Raw genomic sequence first — 21163 nt, 5'->3', positions numbered from 1 at the left:
CAGAAGATAAGCAAGTCTCAGTGTTCTGTAAGGCAAGAAGTAATATCTTAAACATTGTTTTGATGACGGTGGGATAAAAATGAAATACAATAATTTCTCCGGGTATCTTGTTTACGCTCCATATGCAAGCTTAATTGCATCGTGTTCCTCACACAGTATTTCATTCCTTAGCCTGCAATACCACACGCCTTCACCCTACTGAAATTCCAATAAACATAAGCCCTCTGCCGTCCCTATTTATGGAAGAGTAATTGATTCCCTTTTAATATAGATTTGACACACAACCACATCCAAGCGAGACAGGACCTTTTAGACAAGGCATTGGATACCATCTTTTTCCCGGCATATTTATTTAAACACTTTTCCAAATAACCTTAAACTCTGAGCATGTCTTTGTACAGAAACAGCCATAAAGGTATATAAATGGAAAACCTGACTCCAATTCCTTTCCAGCTAACAAGCGGAAAAATACACTGCTCGACAATGAGAATAAAGAGCCATTCTTCTCAGAACACCTCAAGAGTGCACATTAACTATACTGCGGCATTATTTGACATTTATTGAGTGTCAGCAATGTGCCAGGGACCAAGTGGGGCAGTGAAACATCCGAAAATGACTTTCTATAGGAAAAGGGGGGAGGAGGTGAACTGAAACACTTGGTAATGTTGATAAACTGTATCCTGAATGGAAGCCACACAGCAGCGTCAAAGAAAGAATGCCTTATTTTAAAAGAAAACAAGGTTCGACAACCCCGAGGAGTGCTCAGAAAATACCATGTGGCTGCCCTGCAACCCCCCTGGACAGAAACGGATCTCTGCTGGCTACCGAAGCTGACATACCTTGAACGAAATGGGCCTTAGCATGACCTTAAAACTGAAGGCCTGCCTGGGGAGAACAGAGATCAGCACAGTGAGGCCATTATCTAGACAGGCTTCTACCAGAGAAAATATGGTATTTCTGACAAAATCGAATGGAACAAAAACCTGGGGGAAACATTTCAATCCTTGGCCTCAGACCATGCCACAATGAAGTTTAGGAATCTTTTAACTTAGATTTTAACTTTTAACTCATGATTCGGTGATGCAATGAACGAGAACAAAGCATTGCACGCGTCAGTCTCCCCAGGTAGCCAGGATACCCTCTTTGAAAGGCCCAGAGGAAGGCTGGGGAATGCGTATCCGTACCTGGAGTTTACGTAGGCTCAATCAGTCTGGGTGTGAAATTACTCTCCTCAAGCGCTGAAGTCACTGTAACTAGTAACAAATCCTTCCATTTATAAAAATCTTAGCACTGAAACACTGTTTAAAATGGCTCGAAAATCTGGTCACCAGGCTCATAAAGATCATATTAATTCACCAGGACACTGAAGGCTTTTTAAAAAAGGATGTTAAATGTATCGATTCCCACACACCTGATGATGGGGGACCTCAGAGTAACTGTCTTAAAAGTTTACAGTGGAAACCTGAAATAGCAACTGAGTGAGCTCTTAGGAATAATGTGATACAAACAGCAATGGCTAAAGTAGTTTTTCAGGAACTATAGCAGGAGTACTGGTCAGTTCCACGCACAGGGCTTAAAAATGAGTCTAAATGCAACCCATGGTAATTTGTACAATCTGACAGTAAACTGAAATGTCTATACAGGAGTTCAACATCTCTTCATTGCTGTTCTTTAAGGAGCAATTCCAACTAAAGCCACAGGTGGGATTCCTGTTCCATAGTTAATATCTAAACTACTGTATCAGAAACAGCTCTGGATTAGGAGATTTTAGACCTGTGTCCCATTTCTGGCTCTGTCCTTAACTGCTTTTGTGACATGGGGAAGGCATTTAACTGTTACAGATGTTAGCTCCTTAACCTGTGATACAAGGAGGACAAAATTATCTCTAAGTTCCCAGAGAACCCTAAAACGCCACGATATTTTACACTTACATTGGTGCCAACTCTCATGTTCAAACAGGAGCTCTCAGCCCCAAGCCAATGCATCTCACATGCATCTGCTGAATGGGTAAATAAATTGATCCAAAACACTGACGTGGAAACAGGCATGAAAAATACAAAGCAATGGAAGCGTTTAGAAAATCTCTTCTAAATTAACCAAGGATAAATTCATCTAAAGGCAAGGAAAGAGAATATTTATTTTCTTGTAAGATCTTGTCTCAGAAGAAAAAAATAGAACCATAATCTCAGAAATAATGAAAGTGGTGAAAAGAATATGATTTAAGCATAGTTGACAGAAATACGCTAAGCATATAAGCTTTTGATAAATGTATGGTTTTCCCTCTACACAGAGTATTAAAATACATAAACTTACATGGGTAAGTCCAGTTCAATAAACTCTATGCAGACAAAAAACGAATGTTTTTATTTTTGTCACTATGGCTCACCTTGCCTTTGAAATTAGCTTCTTCTCATTCAGAAGAGGCTGGCAAAAGACTAAGCAACATTTCCTACTGCTTGTTTTGACTAATACTATTCCCCCTTTAGGACAGTCCTTTCTATTTCCTCTACATCAATTCAAGGCATGACCCACTGAGAGTCACTTTCTATGATGCTAGCCCTATTGCTGTGGCTAAATCCCATACCCTCTGCTATTTTAGCACTTAAGAACTAGAATGGAATACACTATCATGTAATCTGGTTAAACGTTACCTTACACACTATAACCCTTTAATTTCATGTATAGTAATCTCCCAACTAGAATTCATTTCCTTTTTTCAAAAAATTCTTCATTGATTTCTTAAATTTTATGTTTTAAAATCAGTGAAAAGTGAATGTATGACGCTCACTAGTGATTGCAGGTGTCACCACAACAAGATCACATCTTATACTTAGAGTACCTTACTGACATGTAGGGCTGATAATGAATACACGTTTAATAGATTATTTGGAATGGATAACAAAATAAATATGTATCGAGAGAATAAATGGGAGAGAGAGTAGGAATGATCACTGTTTCTAACTGGTTTGTAAAACAGTCACGTCTGTATACATGCTGACCCCAGGTTAGCCTTCCAGGTTCACTAATATCATAGTCTTCGCCCCTGGTAGAAGTCGGGAATATACGTTTTTTGTTTCTACAGTCTAACGGTAATGAAAGGTCACTTCATTTCAACCAAAATGGCAGAATGGAAAATTTAAAAACTCTTTGCTACAAGACATCTAGAATTGATGAAAAACGTTATTTTGAATGCCTGTCTCCAAAATAAAAGAAATCCTCAACCTCCACTCTCCTCCACCACCCGCCCAAAAAAACCCAAGAGGAAATAACATATTTTGTCACTTTTGCCACTGGATGATATCAGTTTCAGTAACTAAAATGCTCAGATTTTAATGTTCACAAAAGAACAGGAAACAGAATCTTGGGATGTATGTGAGAGCCAGGACCCTCCAGAGGTCACATACTGGGAGAAAGGATGGACTGGGAAAAAAATCTATCCACCAGAGAAGAAAAGGTACATGAAAATTTATCTTGGCCTGGTCAAAGACGAATAAGGTATTAGTGAACTGGAAGACAATACCAAAAAAATGACCCATAATGAGGCACGAAAGAGAGAGTTTAAACACATGGAGAATGGAACAAAATGGTATAGGATAAGCCTGGTAGGAATTCTAGGAAGACAAGCAAGAAAGAACAAAAAAGACCCAAAAGTCAAAGAGGTAATATACAGTTGATTCTTGGACAATGCAGGGGTTAGGGGCACCACCCCTCTGCAAAGCCAAAAATGCACGTGTCACTTTTGACTCTCCTGAAATTTAACCACTAATAGCCTACTGTTGACTGGAAGCCTTGCAGATAACACAAATAGTCATTTAACACATATTTTGTATGCTATATATATATATTATATACTATATTCTGAAAGTAAGCTAGAGAAAAGAAAATGTTGAGAAAAATCATAAGAGAAAATACATCTATAGTACTGTACTATATTTATTGATACCTGAAGTTTACATCATCTGTTTATAAGATGAATCATCTGTCTGGAATGGCCAACTGCAGCTGCAGACCTCAATCTATATAGTACTTACCAAGCAATTCAACCTTTTCTTGTAGTATCATGACTTTCTCTGCTTTTTGGGAGTACTTACAGCATCACTGGTGGCACTTTGTATTGGTCCTAAGGTACTATTCAAAGTTATGGTATTGTGCCATACGGTATTGTACCATGCTTACCATGTAAGCATGATGAAAAATAGGCATGAACTGCAAGAGATCACTTTTTACTGTGATAATTTACTGGAGAGATGAACTACTCACGTGGAGATGACTAATATCAAACAGTGCTTTGAGCGGATACTTGCAACACTTGAGCTCACCACAAACAGCAACAGGAGGTAGTTATGAAGTTATTGCAGTAGTACAGTAGGTACTACAGTTAATTTTATGAAGTTATGATTACAACTTTATGTTTGTTTATATTTCTCTCAACTGTGAATGACACTATGTATGGTCTGTAACTGTGTGCATAAGTTTTGATAAATTTTAACTTTTTAATAATAGATTTATGTATATTTATGGCAGCAAACAATAAAATAAACTAGTATCTACATATACTTTATGCATTCATGAAATACCTTTTTCTTAACTTTTTCATTATTTATAGGCTATGTGATTATTGCAAATCTTTAAAAATTTTCTTATATATTTACTGAAAAAAATCCACAAATAATGGGACCCATGCAGTTCGAGGCAATGTTTTTCAAGGGTCAACTACACAGTTTTTCAGAATTTATGAAAATCATGAATTGCCAGGATTAACAAGCACAATCCCAACCAATACACATAAAGCAACATACACACATAAACAAATTGTATTGAAACTTCAGAATACAAAAGACAAAAGAGACCTTAAAGCAAACCAGTGAGAAAATACAGATTACCTATAAAAAAAAAAAAGCAACACTTTTGCTGACTTTTCAAAAGAGCTGACTTTTCAAAAGGAGAGTTGAAGTCAGAATATAGAGGAATAACAACTTCAACATTGTGAGATAAAATAACTATCAATGTATAGTTTATTATCCAGTTAAACTATTATTCAATAATGAGGGAAAAATAAAAACATTTTCAGGAAAACAAACACCAAACTGAGAGTTACAATTGAGTGGCAACCACACTAATGGGTATACTTTAGTGTGAAGGAAAATGAACTAAAATTAAACACTAGGATGGGAGAAGAAAGGTGAACAAAGAAGTTGCTAAATATGTCAGTAAATACAAACAATCATCACCTATATAAATTATAATATTGATTAAGGTGGTAAAAAAAAATCAAGGTGTAATTCAAGCACTGGTAACAATAACATGGAAATCAGAAGGGGTTTCTTGGGGTTAAAGTGCTTTAAGGTCATTTTGGAAAGAGTAGAAAGACTAACTTCCACTGTAAGTCAAATATGAATGTCAAAATATTTAAAAAGTGATGAAAAGGATAAAAACGGATATATAACTTCCAAACAATGGAAAAAATAAATTAACCTGAATTAAAGCAAAAGAATGCAGGGGTGGTGGGGAATAAGTATAGAAAAGATAGGATAAATAGAAAATCTAAAATTAAATTCAAATAAATTATTAATAATAAAAAATGTAAATTGGCTAAACTCACTAATTAAAAGAAAAAGATCTCACATTAGATTAAAAATGAGCAAACCCAGCTATATGATATAGAGAAACACTTTAAAAAACACTTAATAAAAATAAAGAAAATTCGATGACAAAAAGAAGTAAAAAGATATACTGAACAAATATTAACCAAAAACAAACTAGAAAACCTAGAGGAAATGAATAAATTCCTGGACACATACAACCTACCAAGATTAAATCAGGAAGAAATAGAAAACCTGATCAGGCCAATAACAAGATTGAATAAGTAATAAAAAGTCTTCCAACAAAGAAAAGCCCAGGACCTGAGAGCTTCACTACTGAATTCTACCAAACTTATAAAGAAGAACTAATACCAATTCTTCTCAAACTATTTTGAAAAATAGAAGAGGAGGAAATTCCTCCTAACTTACTTTATGAAGCCAGCATTATTCTTATAACAAGGACACAACAAAATCCAGAAAACTACAGGCCAGTACCCTTGATGAGCATAGACACAAAATTCCTCAACAAAATGCTAGCAAACCAAATCCAACAACACATCAAAAAGATAATATACCACAATCAAATGTGATTTTCCGAGGGAAGTAAGGATGGGCCAACATACACAAATCAACAAACATGATAAATCACATCAATAGAATAAAGGACAAAAACAATATGATCATCACAATAGATGCAGAAAAAGCATTTGCTAAAACTCAACATCTCTTCATGATAAAAACACTCAACAAAATAGGCATAGAAGGAGCATACCTCAACATAATAAAGGCCATATATGACAAACCCACAGCTAATATTGTACTGAATAGGGAAAAGTTGAAAGCCTTTCTTATAAGAACTAGAACTAGACAAAGATACCCACTTTCAACACTCCTATTCAACATAGTACTGGAAGTTCTAGCCAGAGAAATCAGGCAGGAGAGAGAAATAAAAGGCATCCAAATTAGAAAAGAGGAAGTCAAGCTGTCCCTCTTTGCATATGACATGATCTTATGTAGAAAAACTTAGACTCCACCAAAAAACTCTTAGATCTGATCAACACATTCAGTAAAGTTGCAGGATACAAAATCACATACAAAAATCCGTAGCATTTCTATGCTGTAATGGTGAATTAGCTGCAAGAGAAATCAAGAAAGCAATCTCATTTACAATAGCTATAAAAACAAAATACCTAGGAATAAATTTAACCAAGGAAGTGAAAGACCTCTACAAAAAAACTATAAAACACTGATGAGAACACAAACAAAAGGAAAGGCATCCCATGCTCATGGACTAGAAGAACTAATATTATTAAAATGACCATACTACCCAAAGAAATCTACAGATTCATTGCAATCCCTAGAAAAATACCAATGACATTTTCCACAGGGAAAAAAAATCCTAAAATTTCTATAAATAAAAAAAGAGCCAGAATAGCTAAAGCAATCCTGAGCAAAAAGAACAAACCTAAAGGCATAACACTATCTGACTTCAAAATATATTACAAGGCTCAAGTAACCAAAACAGCATGATATTGGCATAAAAACAGACACATAGACCAATGGAACAGAATAGAGAACCCAAAAATAAATCCACATATTTATGGCCAGTTGATATTTAACAAAGGTGCCAAGAATGTACATCGGGGAAAAAACACCCTCTTCAGTAAATAGTGCTGGGAAAAAGTGGATATCTATATGCAGAAGAATGAAACTAAATTCCAATCTCTCACCATATACAAAAATCAACTCAAAATGGATTAAAAACTTAAATGTAAGTCTCTAAACTATAAGAAAACATAGTGAAAACACTCCAGGACATTGGTCTAGGCAAAGATTTTTATGGCTAAGACCTCAAAGGCACGGGCAACAAAACCAAAAATAGACAAATGGGATTACGTTAAACTGAAAGCTTCTGTACAGCAAAGGAAATAATCAACAGAGTGAAGTGACGACCTGTTGAATGGCAGAAATATTTGCAAAATATTCATCTGACAAAGAACTAATATCCAGAATATACGAAGAACTCAAACAACTCAACAGCAAAAAACCAAACAATCCCATTAAAAAGTGGAAAACGGATCTAAATAGACATTTCTCAAAAGAAGACATACAAATGGTCAGTGTATGAAAAAATGCTCGACAACACTAATTATCAGGGAAATGAAAATCAAAACCACAATGAGATATCATCTCACCCTAGTTAGAAAGGCAGTTATTAAAAAGACAAGAAAAATAAATAAATAACTAATGCTAGTGAGGATGCAGAGAAAAGAGAACTTATCATACACTGCTGGTGGGAATGTAAACTAGCACAGTCATTATGGAAAACAGCATGGAGATTTCTCAAAATACTAACAGGATCCACTGCTGCAATCCCACTACTGGGCATTTATCCAAAGGAAAGCAAATCAGTAAATCAAAGTGAAACATGTACCTCCGTGTTTATTACAGTACTATTCACAGTATCCAAGATATAGAATCAATGTCAGTGTCCATCAACAGATGAAGGGATAAAGAAAATGTTGCATATGTACACGATGGAATACTATTTGGCCATAAAAAATGAAATCATGTCATTTGCAGCAATATGGATGGAACTGGAGATCATTCATTACGTTAAGTGAAATAAGCCAGACCCAGAAAGATAAATATCACATGTTTTCACTCATATGTGGGGGATAAAAAAATTGATCTCATGGAGGTAGAGAGTAAAATGATAGTTACCAGAGGCTGGGAAGGATGTTGGTGTGGGGTGGGTGATGAGATGTTGGTTAATAGGCACAAACATACAGTTAGATACATGGAATAAGTTCTAATGTTCAATAGTAAAGTAGGGTGACTACAGTTAACAACAATGCTACATTTCAACATAGCTTTAAAAGAGGACTTGAAATGTTCTCGACAGATAGAAGTGATAAATACTAATGGTGTCTGATATCCTGAATACTCTGAATTGATCATTACATAATTGATACATGTAACAAAATATCACATGCACCCCATAAATATGTATGGATATTATGTATCAGCAAAAAATTTAGAAAATATTAACCAAAAAAGTTAGTGTAGCTATAGTAACATCAGACAAAATAAATATTAAGGCCAAATGAATTACTAGGAATAAAGAGCATTTTCCCAAAGTTATTTTTTTTAAAAAGTCACCAGGAAGATATAATTCTAAATTTGTATGAATCTCTTATAACAATATAGAATGGCCTCAAAATACATAAAGCAAAAATTGACAAACTTAATAGAATATTTGAGTTCACAATCATAAAGTGAGATTTTTTAATGCCCCTCTGATAAAGTAAGATTCTTTTTATTTGTCTTGCTGCCTATGTCCCTTTCTAGAATATAATCTAAAATATATAATCTTTTGTATCTATTTTATTCACAGATGTATTTTAAGCAGAGAACAGTGCCTGGCACATAATAACTCCCTAATAAATACTTGTTGAATGTTTGAATTATTCAAGATGAAAAAAAGACAGTCAGTATAGAGATTGGAAAATATAGTTAATAAGCAAATTCAATCAAGTTTCATGGAACCTGTACTCCCAAATCAGTAAATGTATATTCTCCTCAAACATACATGAAATATTTATGAAAATTTATCATGGACTACACCATAGTCTCTGACCATAATACAATGAATTTAGAAATTAACAGTGACAAAACAATAAAATTCCGTGTACTATAAAATGTGCAACATACTTCTAAATAACTCAAAGAAAAAGCCATAATGAAGAATAGGAAACAGAACTGAATGGGAATAAAAATACTACATTTCAAAATTTGTAGTAAGACTATCTAGAAGGAAATCTATAGATTCATCTGCATATATAAGAAAAGAAAGGATAAAAATTGATGAGCTATACATATAAACTAAGAATTTAGAATAAAAAGACCAAAAAAATAAACACAAAGAAAATACAAGGAAGTAACTAATAGAGGGCAGAAATTATTGAAATAGAAAAAATTTACACAATAGAGGATCAAAAAAGCCAAAAGCTGCAAAGCTGGTTCTCTGAAAATAGATAAAACTCTGGCAAGATTGATCATTAAAAAAAGATAAGCCTTAATATTAGAAATAAGAAATGTTCAAATTTCAGATATGGCAGAGATTTAAAAACATTGAATATTAAGAAATTTTTGATGCTAATATATTTAAAAGCAAACAGAATGGACAATTTTCTAGAAAAAGTATAATTTATCTAAACTGACCCAAGGAAAAAACAGAAAACCTAAAATCTGTAATCATTAAATATATTAAATTACTAGTTAAAAGTGTATTTATCAAAAAGCATATTTACCAGATGATTTTATAGGTGACTTCCCGCAGTTAGTTAACAGTTAATCCTTATCTTAAAAAAAGTGTTCCAAAGAACAATAACTGATTCCTACTTCAGTTTGTGAAGCTAACAGAACTGTGATATTAAAACCAGCAGAGACAGTACAAAAAAGGACATTTATGGGCTAATCATGCTCATTTTACCATTTGCTGAAATGTTAGCAAACTTTAGGAATGCATGATAAATAATAGTACATCATGACCTAACTAGATTTAATCCCAAGAGATCAAGGATGGTTTAACATTAGAAGGTCTATCAATATATTTCACCACATGAACAGATTAAAGAAGAAAAATCATATAATCTTCCCAGTGGAGGTGTTGATAAAATTCAACTCCTATCCATGATTTAAAAATGAAAACAGAAACTTTAGTATCTAGGAACACAAGGAATCTTCTTCACCTGATATCAGGTATCTATCAAAAAGTACTTAACTGTAAAAAATTTGAAAATAATTCTCCTTAAAAATCAGAAACAAGATAAGGATGCCTGCTTGTAGCCAACACTGTACTGGAGGTCCTAGCCAGCACAAACATAATTTAAAGGAATCAAGATTTCAAAGGAAAAAACATGGCAAATGTGTCTTTGGGGACGTCCACGTACTCACAGAGGTCTCTGAGAAGTGGTCGAAGAGTTCGATACCTTTTTAGAATTCCAGGGTTCCAAAATATCTAGATTTTTTAAAGTCCAGAGTGTTCTCATTTTGGTGATTTTTGCTCTTTTTAAAATCCAAAGTTATATTTCATCAGTTGTCTTTCATCTAAAAAGATCCTCTACCACTGTCTTATTTTTAATTTGTACCTAGCTCTTTTATAACCTGAACTTTCCAGGTTGACCGAGGATTCAATTTCGTTTGACTTCCTGTTTGGCAGTCACCTGTCCCGCTCTGCTTCCAGGCAAGAAGGCTGAGCACACCTCTGGCGATTGCTATAGGATCTCCTGGTCCTCACTGCTCTGATGGAGGCATGCAACTAGTACTGAGCTTGGCTCTAGTGCGGCAGACTCACTGCTGCTCTCTCTAGGAAAGCTTTTTATTCTTTACCATTTTCAGGATGTTTTCATAAGCTGCTGTCAAATAATACTAAGTCTTTAAAAAAAAAAATCCCATTTTAGTACTTGGTAGGGAAGTTGTATTTAATTTTCTTTCCCCTTGACTGTTTAGATGGCTTGCTCTTGTGGTTTTTCTAAGTATTTTTGCATTGTGAGTCACTCTGAGCAACTGACTGGGAATGTAGGAAGAAGTCGTCTTCTTTTGCTATTTTAATTTACTGTGTGATTGACCCTGGGCCAGTCATTGAACCTAATCAAGTAAACTTCATTCATTGCTAAATAAAGATAAAAGGCAGCCTGGAAAAATGGGTTAAAATTAGACCCTGCCACCTAATGACTCACTCTCTTAATAACTGACTCACACAAATTAATTAGCTTTTTCCTATAACATTTCCATTTGGGAAAAAATCTCCTTTATTATGTTTGCCTAGTTGTAGCCCTTTTACATCTCCCCAGTCGTTTTTTGTTACCTCTCCACTGGCTTCTTTAACTTCACTGCTTAGTTCCAGTGAACAATCATGGCACTCTATGATGGTCAGCCCACTACCCCACCAAAAAAAAAAAAAAAAAAAAGAGCACACGGGAAGAAATATGAGTGGAAGGAAAAGTGGACATAGACAAATAGACAAAGCCCTGATACAAGTTCCAGCTCCTCCAAGTACTAGTTCTGTGATCTTAAGAAAGTCAGTTAATGTCTCTGAGCCTACACTTTCTAATTTATAATTTTATCTTTTTAACCTCAAGGGCAATTATTACAAAAAGCAATGACAATGAATGTGGACAGTGCTTTGAAGAACTGCAAAGTACTCTATATTTTTATTTATGTTGACTGAATAATTTTATTCATTGAATTTAGTTATTATATAATATATAGGTTTTAAGAAGACCTTGAATGATATTCATCCATGTTAGACAGATACTATTAAAAATTATAACTAAGTTGTAAGTATATAGACAATATATGAGGATAATAAAGGCTTTTTAAAATGTAGCTTTAAGGACAGATGAAGAACGATTTTGGTCCCTGCTGGGAAAGCAAGAAATAAACTAATTACTATTAGAAGATCTTTTTTATTCTAAGTTTTAATTTTTTAAAGCCATAACCCATGTGGAAATTCAAAATACAGAATAAATGAAAGAAAAACTAAAGAGCTGACAAATTTCAAGGTGTGACCAAAGGAACCATTTGCAAATATGATCTCTGGATAATGTAGAACTTTAAGGGAAAAAAATCTGCAGACAGAAACTGCTTCATTTTCTTACCTTTGCTCTGTATTAAAGAGTGCAAAAATGTGCTTGCTAGACATAAAGCTCTTTTCCACATCTCGAACTTTCAAGTTGTCCAAGGGAAGCATGTACTTCTTTTCTTTTTCCTATTGGGGGTGGGGGAGGGGGTAGGGAGGGAAGGCGGGAGAGAAAAAAAAAAATTGACTTTAATAAAGATCTCGAAGCTTCCCAAGGCAACATATCACCTGAGTTCGCTAACACTTGATTATATTATCCTGATACTATCAAACACTGTTTTGACACCAGCTACCAAGGAATAAGTTATCTGAGATAGGAAACTCCAGTGATTCTCAACACTTGGGTCAGAAAAATTGTGAGGGAAGTTTATAGGAAGGGCTCCAAGATGGAGAAAACACATGGGCCTCTACCCTTTCCCCCTCATGTGGGTCCCCTTAGATGTTTTTAAATGTTAGTTTGATATTAAGAATTTAGCCATCTGTTAATATTTAACAAAAATGTTCTGGTCCTAATTCAATGAGAAATGCCAGATGGATTTCATTTCATGTTTTATTTGCAGCCTAAGCAGTTTTGATAGCCAGTGTTGGCAGGAGAGTGGAAGCACAGGACCCTAGCATGAAATACCGCCCCCCCATAAACTACGATAAAGCACAGAAAATACTTCCCTCATTTGGGTCTAGAATAAAATATAGATCCTGAAAAAGAATACATAAAATTGTTGATCTCTTTGGGGGAAAAAAAAAAGAACTCATTAGAAGTGTACTGAAATTAACTAGAACAAATTCTCTTTTATAATTAACAATTCTTCGGGAAGAATATGGACATTGGAGAGGTGAGGTCTGCAAATGGGACTGAATTGGTGTTAGTAAAACATATTGAATGCCAAAGAATTATTGGAAACATTTACTTTTAGGGACTGGCCCAGAGGCAATATTATTTTATGTATAAATGCCTAACAACCAGTATAATACGAGGGAGCCAAATACTCAGCATAAGAAATCTGTTAAATACCTACTACCAGGACAGGTTACCATAACCCTTGTTGACAGCAGTCCTCTGTACGGTCCTAGGCTACATCTCTGGTGCTGCTCCTGAGAAAGACCAGGACTAGCCTCCAGAGGAGGAGAGCATGGAGACAGCTATAACTTTTAATAAATGACTATTAATGCCCATGAGAAATACATGCACCATACAAAGGTGTTGACATAAACCTTTTTGTTCCTACAGCATATAGACCACTTCCTTGAGAATCTGTGGCTAGGCTCAGTAGCATGGATCAGAACTGTTCTGTGCTCTCCCTAGCTGGTTTGTGGTTATCATGTAGTGTTGCAGGGAATATCACTGGCTTTGCCACTTCTTACTCCTAAGTTAGTTGGAAAAAAGTTGGGCAGAGCACTTAGAACAGCAAAACAGTGGCACTCTGGCCAGAAAAATAAGGCTGCATGAAACAGATGACTGAAAATATTGAAGGAAGCTGGTTAGAGAACAAAATGGCCATCATCCTGGTAGACAATGTCTTCAAAGAAAAGAAGAAACACAAAAGAAACTAAATGGAAGAGGGAGAGGCCTAAGAATAAACATGAAAAAGCAAAGCACTCCAAGAATATTCCAATATTTCTTGTAAAAAGTTAATAATGTATCAGCAAATACAAGGATATTCTAAATAGCAAACACATAATTTAAGTAAATGGAGTTCATAGTTGAGACCAACTTGCTCAAAACACTTGTCAGACTATTTTAGGACAGGATTCTAAGAGGCAAAATCCTAGATTGAATGAAAATCTATCCAATACATAATCAAATGAAAATGCTTGCGACCCAGGGAACATTTTTTTATTGGACGTTTTTCAATGCCCTAAATTTAAGCAGCTGGATTTTTTTAATGCACCATCCTATTCAATCTTTCGAAATGATGGATTGGCCTTTTAATGGGAAATCTGCATTTCATTGTAAAGATGGAACACAATGTCCTTGGCTTGTTTCCTATAGAAGTAGGCTCCCTTTGTACTGCATTCTTTAGCAGCATATAGTGAAGACCAGAAATCCAGCAAGTTTGCATTAGATACTAAACACCGGAGAAATACACATATAAACAGACTAGGGAACATAAATAATGCAGTCTTAATTTTCAGAGTACTAAATGTCATTTATCCCATGTTTCTGAGGACATATTGCTAAATTATTTCATAATCAAAACTTTTAAGACTGACAAAGGAAGAAGAAAAAATATTCAGACTGATTGGTTTAATTAAAGTTGTAAGTAAAACAGAGAATTAAATAAGACAGCAGCAACTCCAAGCAATGAAACAGTATATCATGAATATTTCTAAAAGTCTTGGTGCTTTTAGGAAAGAATGACATTCTGCTAAAAGAACATCTTGAATCTGAAATAGCTAAAATAAACAAAAGGAATAGAGAAGGAGAAAGGATATACAGAATTATAATTTCTCAAATACAGTGAGTCTTAGCACCAGCTGAATTAAGAAATTTGCTAAATAATTGTCAGTTTCTATTAAACTATCTAATAATGTGCTGTCCAATATGGTAGCCACCAGCCACAGGCAGCTACTGGGCACTTGAAATGTAGCTAGTTAAATTGGAATCGCTATAAATGTAAAATATACAGCAGATTACAAGGAGTATGAAAAAAAAGAATGTAAACTGTCTTATTAATACTTTTTTTTACTGATTATATGTTTAAATAACATTTTGAATAAATTGGGGTAAATAAAGCATTTTTAAACATAATTCCTCCTATTTATTTTCACTGTTTTGAAGGTGGCAGTAGGACAATTTAAAATGATATACAGGGCTCATGTTAAATTTCTATTGACAGCACCAAACCCCATGTACTCATCTTGTTCCTTTTCCCCATCCATCCAAACGACTTTCCCTTCTGACCTCCCTGTCTCTGTTATCACATTTCTTCTTCATTCTCCAGGCACCAGTCCGAAACCTCACTACCCCTGACTCATTCTTTCTTCGCCTCCCTTATTACATCAAGACTTTGCCACATTGCGTTTGAAGCATTCGTCATAGTTCCCCTTGTCTGACATTCCCACCACATCACTCCAGGTCCCTGGCATCTCACAAGCATGTGGTCGTAAATAGTTTCCTATTCTCTATGCCTTTCAATTTCTCTAATATCGCCAGAAAGGGCAATTTTCAAAAACTACTTTATCAGATTCACTACAGTCCTTCAAAATTTTCAACAGCTTTCCATTATTTATGGGAAAAAATCCACTAAACTCGTTAATGTGACCCAATCCTTATTTGTAGATTTTTTTCTGAATAAGAAGTCTCTGTTTCAACCAGACCTTTGCCAATAATCTTTTCCCAATTTAAGATACCCTTTTTACTCCTCCTCTACCATGACAACGTTTATTATTTACACTCCAACTGAAGTTCTACATCCTGTGCAAAGAGTTTTTTCAAGCTTATAACTGTTACTCCTCATCTCTCTCCTTTCAACTAATACTATAGGCATTGTTTGTTCTATTCATTTTGAACTATATATGAGACATCCTCATTTAATATTTGTGTTTATGCATTACCTTTGACAATTTGTGTGAAATTTGTTCATTTGGAACTCAGAATGTTCAGTCAATTCTATTGCCTAAGTCGGTTACATTTGCAAAGAAAAATAAAAAAGAGAATGTTTTTTGCAATGAAGAAATAAAATTTGATACTTTGTTTTTCTTTTTTCTCTAAATTTGATATTTTAAACATTTTATCTTGAATAGACATTTTGAAGGAAGTGCTTGGAAAATTCTAGAGAAAGATTTTTTTTTTAATGAAGATTCAGAAAGGAACTTCTGCATATTTTCAGAAGCTTCAGAGGCTGGTATCAGTAATTCGACACCATTGTTTTCTTCACATTTAAATGTAGGTACCTTTCCTTTACTCAATACACGAGGGTCACCAGCCTTATCGGTGTGAGAGGGCTCCAGGATGACAAAGATTCTTTGTTCGAAGAGATCGGAAACATGCGAGTGCTAGTGTTCCTTCCCCGAAGTAACTTGGCAAGAGTTAGAAGAAATAGGAGAAACAGAACAGGCCAAAAGAGGTTGCATCTACATTTGAAAGAGTGTGGTCTGAGGTGGAAATAACTGACTGATGAGCAGTACAAAACAGAGGAATCAAGGTGACGAGAGGTAGGAATTATGGGATGGCCACAGTATATGTTCACTGCACTTGAAAGGAAACAAGAATCAATGAGATAGGTGTGGGCTTGGCAAGTGTTGAGTGATGGTCTCTAGTTGGCAGAGCACCATCAATATAACTTGAGTGCTGGAAGAAGCCACAGTGGGTATGAGCAGAGGATCTGGTGTGTGGAGGAATCACTCCTGCATATGAAAAGGACTGGGAAGCCTTTACATACTTGGTGATTTATGTACAGGGAGATTCAAAACTTCGGTTGAGTGGCCTTAGTTTGATGACACGTTTAATCATTTTATTTGTGCATGTCTCTTCTTACTAATAAGGCGACAGAGGATAAGGTTGTATTTCAAGGATAAGAACATGAGTCCTTCCTCATTTCTATGTATTATAATGCCTAGCATAATGTTGGGCATAAAAATTTCCACGGTGGGAAAGGGGGTGGGAAAAGATGGCCAAACAGAAACCTCCAGAGATTGTCCCACTGCAGGAACACCGAATTCCACAACTACTACGTAAGAAAGCACCTTCAGAAAAACCAAAAATAAGGTGAGCAATCACAGTACCTATTTATTTTTTATTTCAAAACATTAAAGGGGTACAAATGATTCTATTATATGGATACCTTGCATAATGCTTAAGTCAGGGCTTTTGGTGTGTCCCTCACAAGAACAGTGTTCATTGTACCCCATAGGTAAGTTTTTATCCCACACCACTCCTCCCATTATCCCCTTCTTGATTTCCAATGTCCGTTACATCCTTTTGTGCCTGTGTGTACCAATCATTTAGAATGAGTTAGGGAGGATACCCTCCTTCTCAGTGTTATGGAATAATTTCTGTAGGATAAGTACGAGTTCTTCTTTACAGGTCTGGTAGAATTCAGCTGTGAATCTGTCTGGTCTGGGCCTTTTTTGTTGTTCTTGGGAGATTTTTTATTACTGCTTCAATCTTGCTGCTCATTATCTATCTGTTCAGGACTTCTATTTCTTCCTGATTCAAGTTTGGGAGACTGTGTGTTTCCAGGAATTTATCCATTTCCTCTAGGTTTTCTAGTTTGTTTGCCTAAAGGTTTTTGTAGTATTCATGGGTGATATTTTGTATTTCTGTGGTATCAGTTGTAAGGCCTCCTTTTTCATTTCTGATTGAGCTTCTTTGAGTCCTTTTTCTTCTATTTCTGGTTAACTTGGCTAGTGGTCTATCAATTTTGTTTATCTTTTCAAAAAGAACCAACTTTTTGTTTCATTGATCCTTTGTAATTTTTTTCCCTCTGGATTCCATTTCATTTGGTTCTACTCTGATCTTTGTTATTTCTTTTCTTCTGCTGGGTGTGGGTTTGGTTTGTTCTTCTTTTCCTAGTTCCTTGAGATGTGACATAGGTTGTGAATTTGTGATCTTTCTGTCTTTTTGATGAAAACATTTAAAGTTATCAATTTTCCCCTTAAGAATTCTTTTTCTGTATCCCATAGACTTTGAAAGCTTGTGTCCCCTTTGTCGTTCAGTTCAGGGAATCTTTTGATTTACATCTTAATTTCATCATTGACCCAAGGATCATTCAGTAGCAGGTTAATGTCCATGACTTTGTGTAAAATTGAGTGTTTCTCTTGGAAATGGTTTCTAGTTTTATTGCACCATGGTCTGAGAAGATACATGGTATTATTTCAATTTTTTAAAATTTGTTGAGACTTTTTTAGAGCCCTAAGATATGATCAAGCTCGGAAAATGTCCCATGTGCTAATGAGAAGAATGTATATTCAGTAGTTTTTGGGTAGAATGGTCTGTAAATGTCCATTGTTATGACCATTTGTTCTAAAGTGCCATTTAAGTCCAGTGTTTCTTTGTTCATTTCTTGCTTTGATGGTCTGTCCAATTTTGTCAGGAAGGTATTGAATTCCCTGGCAATTAAGATGCTCTTTATTTATTTGCTTAAATCTTTTAGAATTTGCTTTACGAATCTGGGAGCTCCTGTGATAGGTGTATATATATTTGGGATTGTTATGTTTTCTTGTTGAATTGCTCTCTTCACCATTACATAATGACCATCTTTGCCTTTTATACCATTGGTGACCTAAAGTCTATTTTATGTGATATGAGAATGGCTACACCTGCTCTGTTTTGGTTGTCCTTTGTGTGGAATATTTTTTTCCATTCCTTCACCTTGAGTTTGTGTGAGTCCTTGTGGGTGAGATGTGTTTCCTGGGGACAGCAGATATTGGGTTGTGTTTTTTAATCCATTCAGCCAGTCTGTGCCTTTTAAGAGTGGCATTCAGACCATTCATGTTGAGTATTAGTATTGATATGTGGGATACTGTTCTGTTCATCATGTTATGTGAAACCTTATGCTTTTCTTTTCCCTCTTTTGCAATTGTTTTATAAGAGCTGTAAGCTTTAACTCTGGGGTGTTTTTACACTTGTTGGTATCTACTGTGCTATTCCATGTATAATGCATTTTTGAGCATTTCCTATATGGTGGGTGGGTCTAGTAGTGACGAATTCCCTTAGTGTTTGTTTGTCTGGAAAAGTCTTTATTTCTTCTTCATTTATGAAACTTAGTTTTGCAGGATACGAAATTCTTGGCTGGGAGTTATTCTCTTTAAGAAGACTAAAAATGGGGCCCCAATCCCTTCAGGCTTGTAAGGTCTCTGCTGAGAGGTCTGCTTGTTAGCATGATGGGTTTTTCTTTGCAGGTTAGTTGTGGCTTTTGTCTTGCAGCTTGTACAATGTTCTCCTTCATTTTGACTTGGGCCAGGTTGATAATTATGTGCCTTGGATTTATCCTATTTGTTAAGAATCTTCCTGGAGTTCAATGACCATCCTGTATCTAAATCTCTGGTGATACCAGGGAAGTTCTCCTCAATAATTCCTTTGAACAGGTTTTCCATGCTTTTTGTTTTTTCTTCTTCTCCCTCTGGAATATCTATAATTTGTGTATTGGCTCATTTCACATAGTCCCATATTTCTCTTAGTGATTGTTCATTCTTCTTTATTCCTTTTCCTGTGTCTTTAACTGATTGGGTTAATTCAAGAAAGCCTTGTCTTCAAGCTCTGAGATTCATTCTTTTGCTTGGTCTAGTCTGTTGAAGCTTTCTGTTGTATTTAGCAATTCCCTAAATGACTCTTTCATTCCTTTAAGTTCTATTATATCCTTTCTTAAGTTGTCTATCTCTTTAATGAATTTTTTATATTTTTCACCCATATCCTTAAATATTTTTTTGGTTTCTTTGTTGGGTTTTCAACTTTCTCTTCAATTCCATTCATTTTGCTTGTCATCCATATTCTGAATTCTATTTCTGACATTTTGACAATTTCCTGTGGTTGGGGTCCATTGCTGTGGATCTATTGTGATTTTGGGGGGTGTCAAACTAGCTTGTTTTCTCATGTTGCCAAAACTCTTTTGCTGGTTTCTTCTCATCTGAAACCTCTTCTCTCAGCTCAGGGCTGATAGCTTTGTGGCACACCTGTTCTCACTTGCTGGGAACTCTCCTACCTAGTGAAGAGACGAAAGAAAGAGTGCTTTTGTGGCCTACTCTGGAGTATTAATCTGGCAGGAGAGGGGTGGGTGTCTGTAACCCAACTGTTCTCTTGAATCATCCTGTTCCCCTGTGGTTGTTGCAGTCCACACTGGTGCTGGAGGATATTCATTCACATTAATGGATTCATCCCCAGGCCACTGTTAGAAAGCTTAGGCAGGGGCTGGACAAGTCTCTCTCTCTCCATAGAGGTGGATAGCATGACCATGGCCCATGCCTGGGTGGGTTGCAGGATCTTTTTGGACACCTGGATGCGTCATGGACTTCAGTTGGTGGTGGGCATGTTGCATAACCTTGGCGGGTGCCTGGGCATGTCACAGGACTGCAGCCTGCCGTGGGAAGGGTCATGAGACGTTGGTTGGTGCCTGGGCACATCATGACACCTTGGCCAGCACCTAGATGTGTTGTGGGACCTTGGCGGGTGCCTGCATGTGTTGAGGGACATTGGGAGGTGACAGGGTGGGTTGCGGGACCTTTACAAGTGCCTGTATGAGTCACAGGACCTTGGCGGACACCTGGACAGACTGGAGGCCTTGGTCAGTGCCTGAGCAGAGTGCAGAAACACAGCTGGTGGGAGGGTGGCTCTTTCGGCTGTGGGGCTGGGCCACCTGCAGCTGGTGGGGCCGAGGAGACACACGGCATCCCACCAAGGAGTCACAGTGGCTAGAGCTCTCCCTCAGCTCAGGTCCGTCTGTGGCAGCTGTTGCAGTGCTACTCAGGTGTCAGCGGTGGTGCTATGAAACTAGCAAGGTGGCAGTAGCAGACACCAAGGGCCAGTGAGTGGCTGCTCTGCTCAGAGCCCTGACAGGCAGCCAGTGGGAGGAGGGGGCGGTTGGGGGAGTGCAAGGCACCCAATCATAGTACACGTGAAAGCACTCACCCTCTCCACTGCCTCCCGACCTGGAAGGGGTAATGGGGAGGTGGTGGCTGCAGTAGAGCCGTCCCCTTTGCAGACCAGGCACTTCAGAGCTCAGAGTGCAGACTGGCATCTGTTGCAGCGATCTGGGACCAGAAGTTGGTGGGACCCCACTGTGCCCATTCTCCAGTGCAATGTTGCTGCACGATCTCCAAGGAGCTCCCTGGTCAGTTCCAAGAGCTGCTATGATGGGGGAGCCCCCTTGAAGCTCATATTTCAGTGTTTGCTGGGGGACTGTGAGTCTCTCACCTAACCCTTTCTCATGTATGGATGCCTCCCCCAGGTATCTTCTGGATCTTGCCAAGTAGATCACCTACTTTGGGTGTCTCCAAT

General features: G+C 36.5%; 1 protein-coding gene across 2 annotated transcripts in view; it reads right to left on the bottom strand.

Moving 5' to 3' along the window:
* DNM3 (dynamin 3) overlaps window positions 1–21163 on the bottom strand; it is a 607030-nt gene that overhangs the window by 192707 nt on the left and 393160 nt on the right. For both annotated transcript variants that reach the window (XM_012657777.1, XM_012657778.1), the window contains exon 15: window positions 12248–12357. In XM_012657777.1, coding sequence (XP_012513231.1) covers window positions 12248–12357 — 110 coding nt within the window. The remainder of the gene's footprint in view (window positions 1–12247; window positions 12358–21163) is intronic.

The sequence above is a fragment of the Propithecus coquereli genome, unplaced genomic scaffold, assembly GCF_000956105.1.
Source record: "Propithecus coquereli isolate 6110/MARCELLA unplaced genomic scaffold, Pcoq_1.0 Scaffold56, whole genome shotgun sequence".
Classification (NCBI taxonomy): Eukaryota; Metazoa; Chordata; class Mammalia; order Primates; family Indriidae; genus Propithecus; species Propithecus coquereli.
The sequence above is the reverse complement of the archived record's forward strand: the minus strand, read 5'-3'. Positions and strand labels throughout refer to the sequence as shown.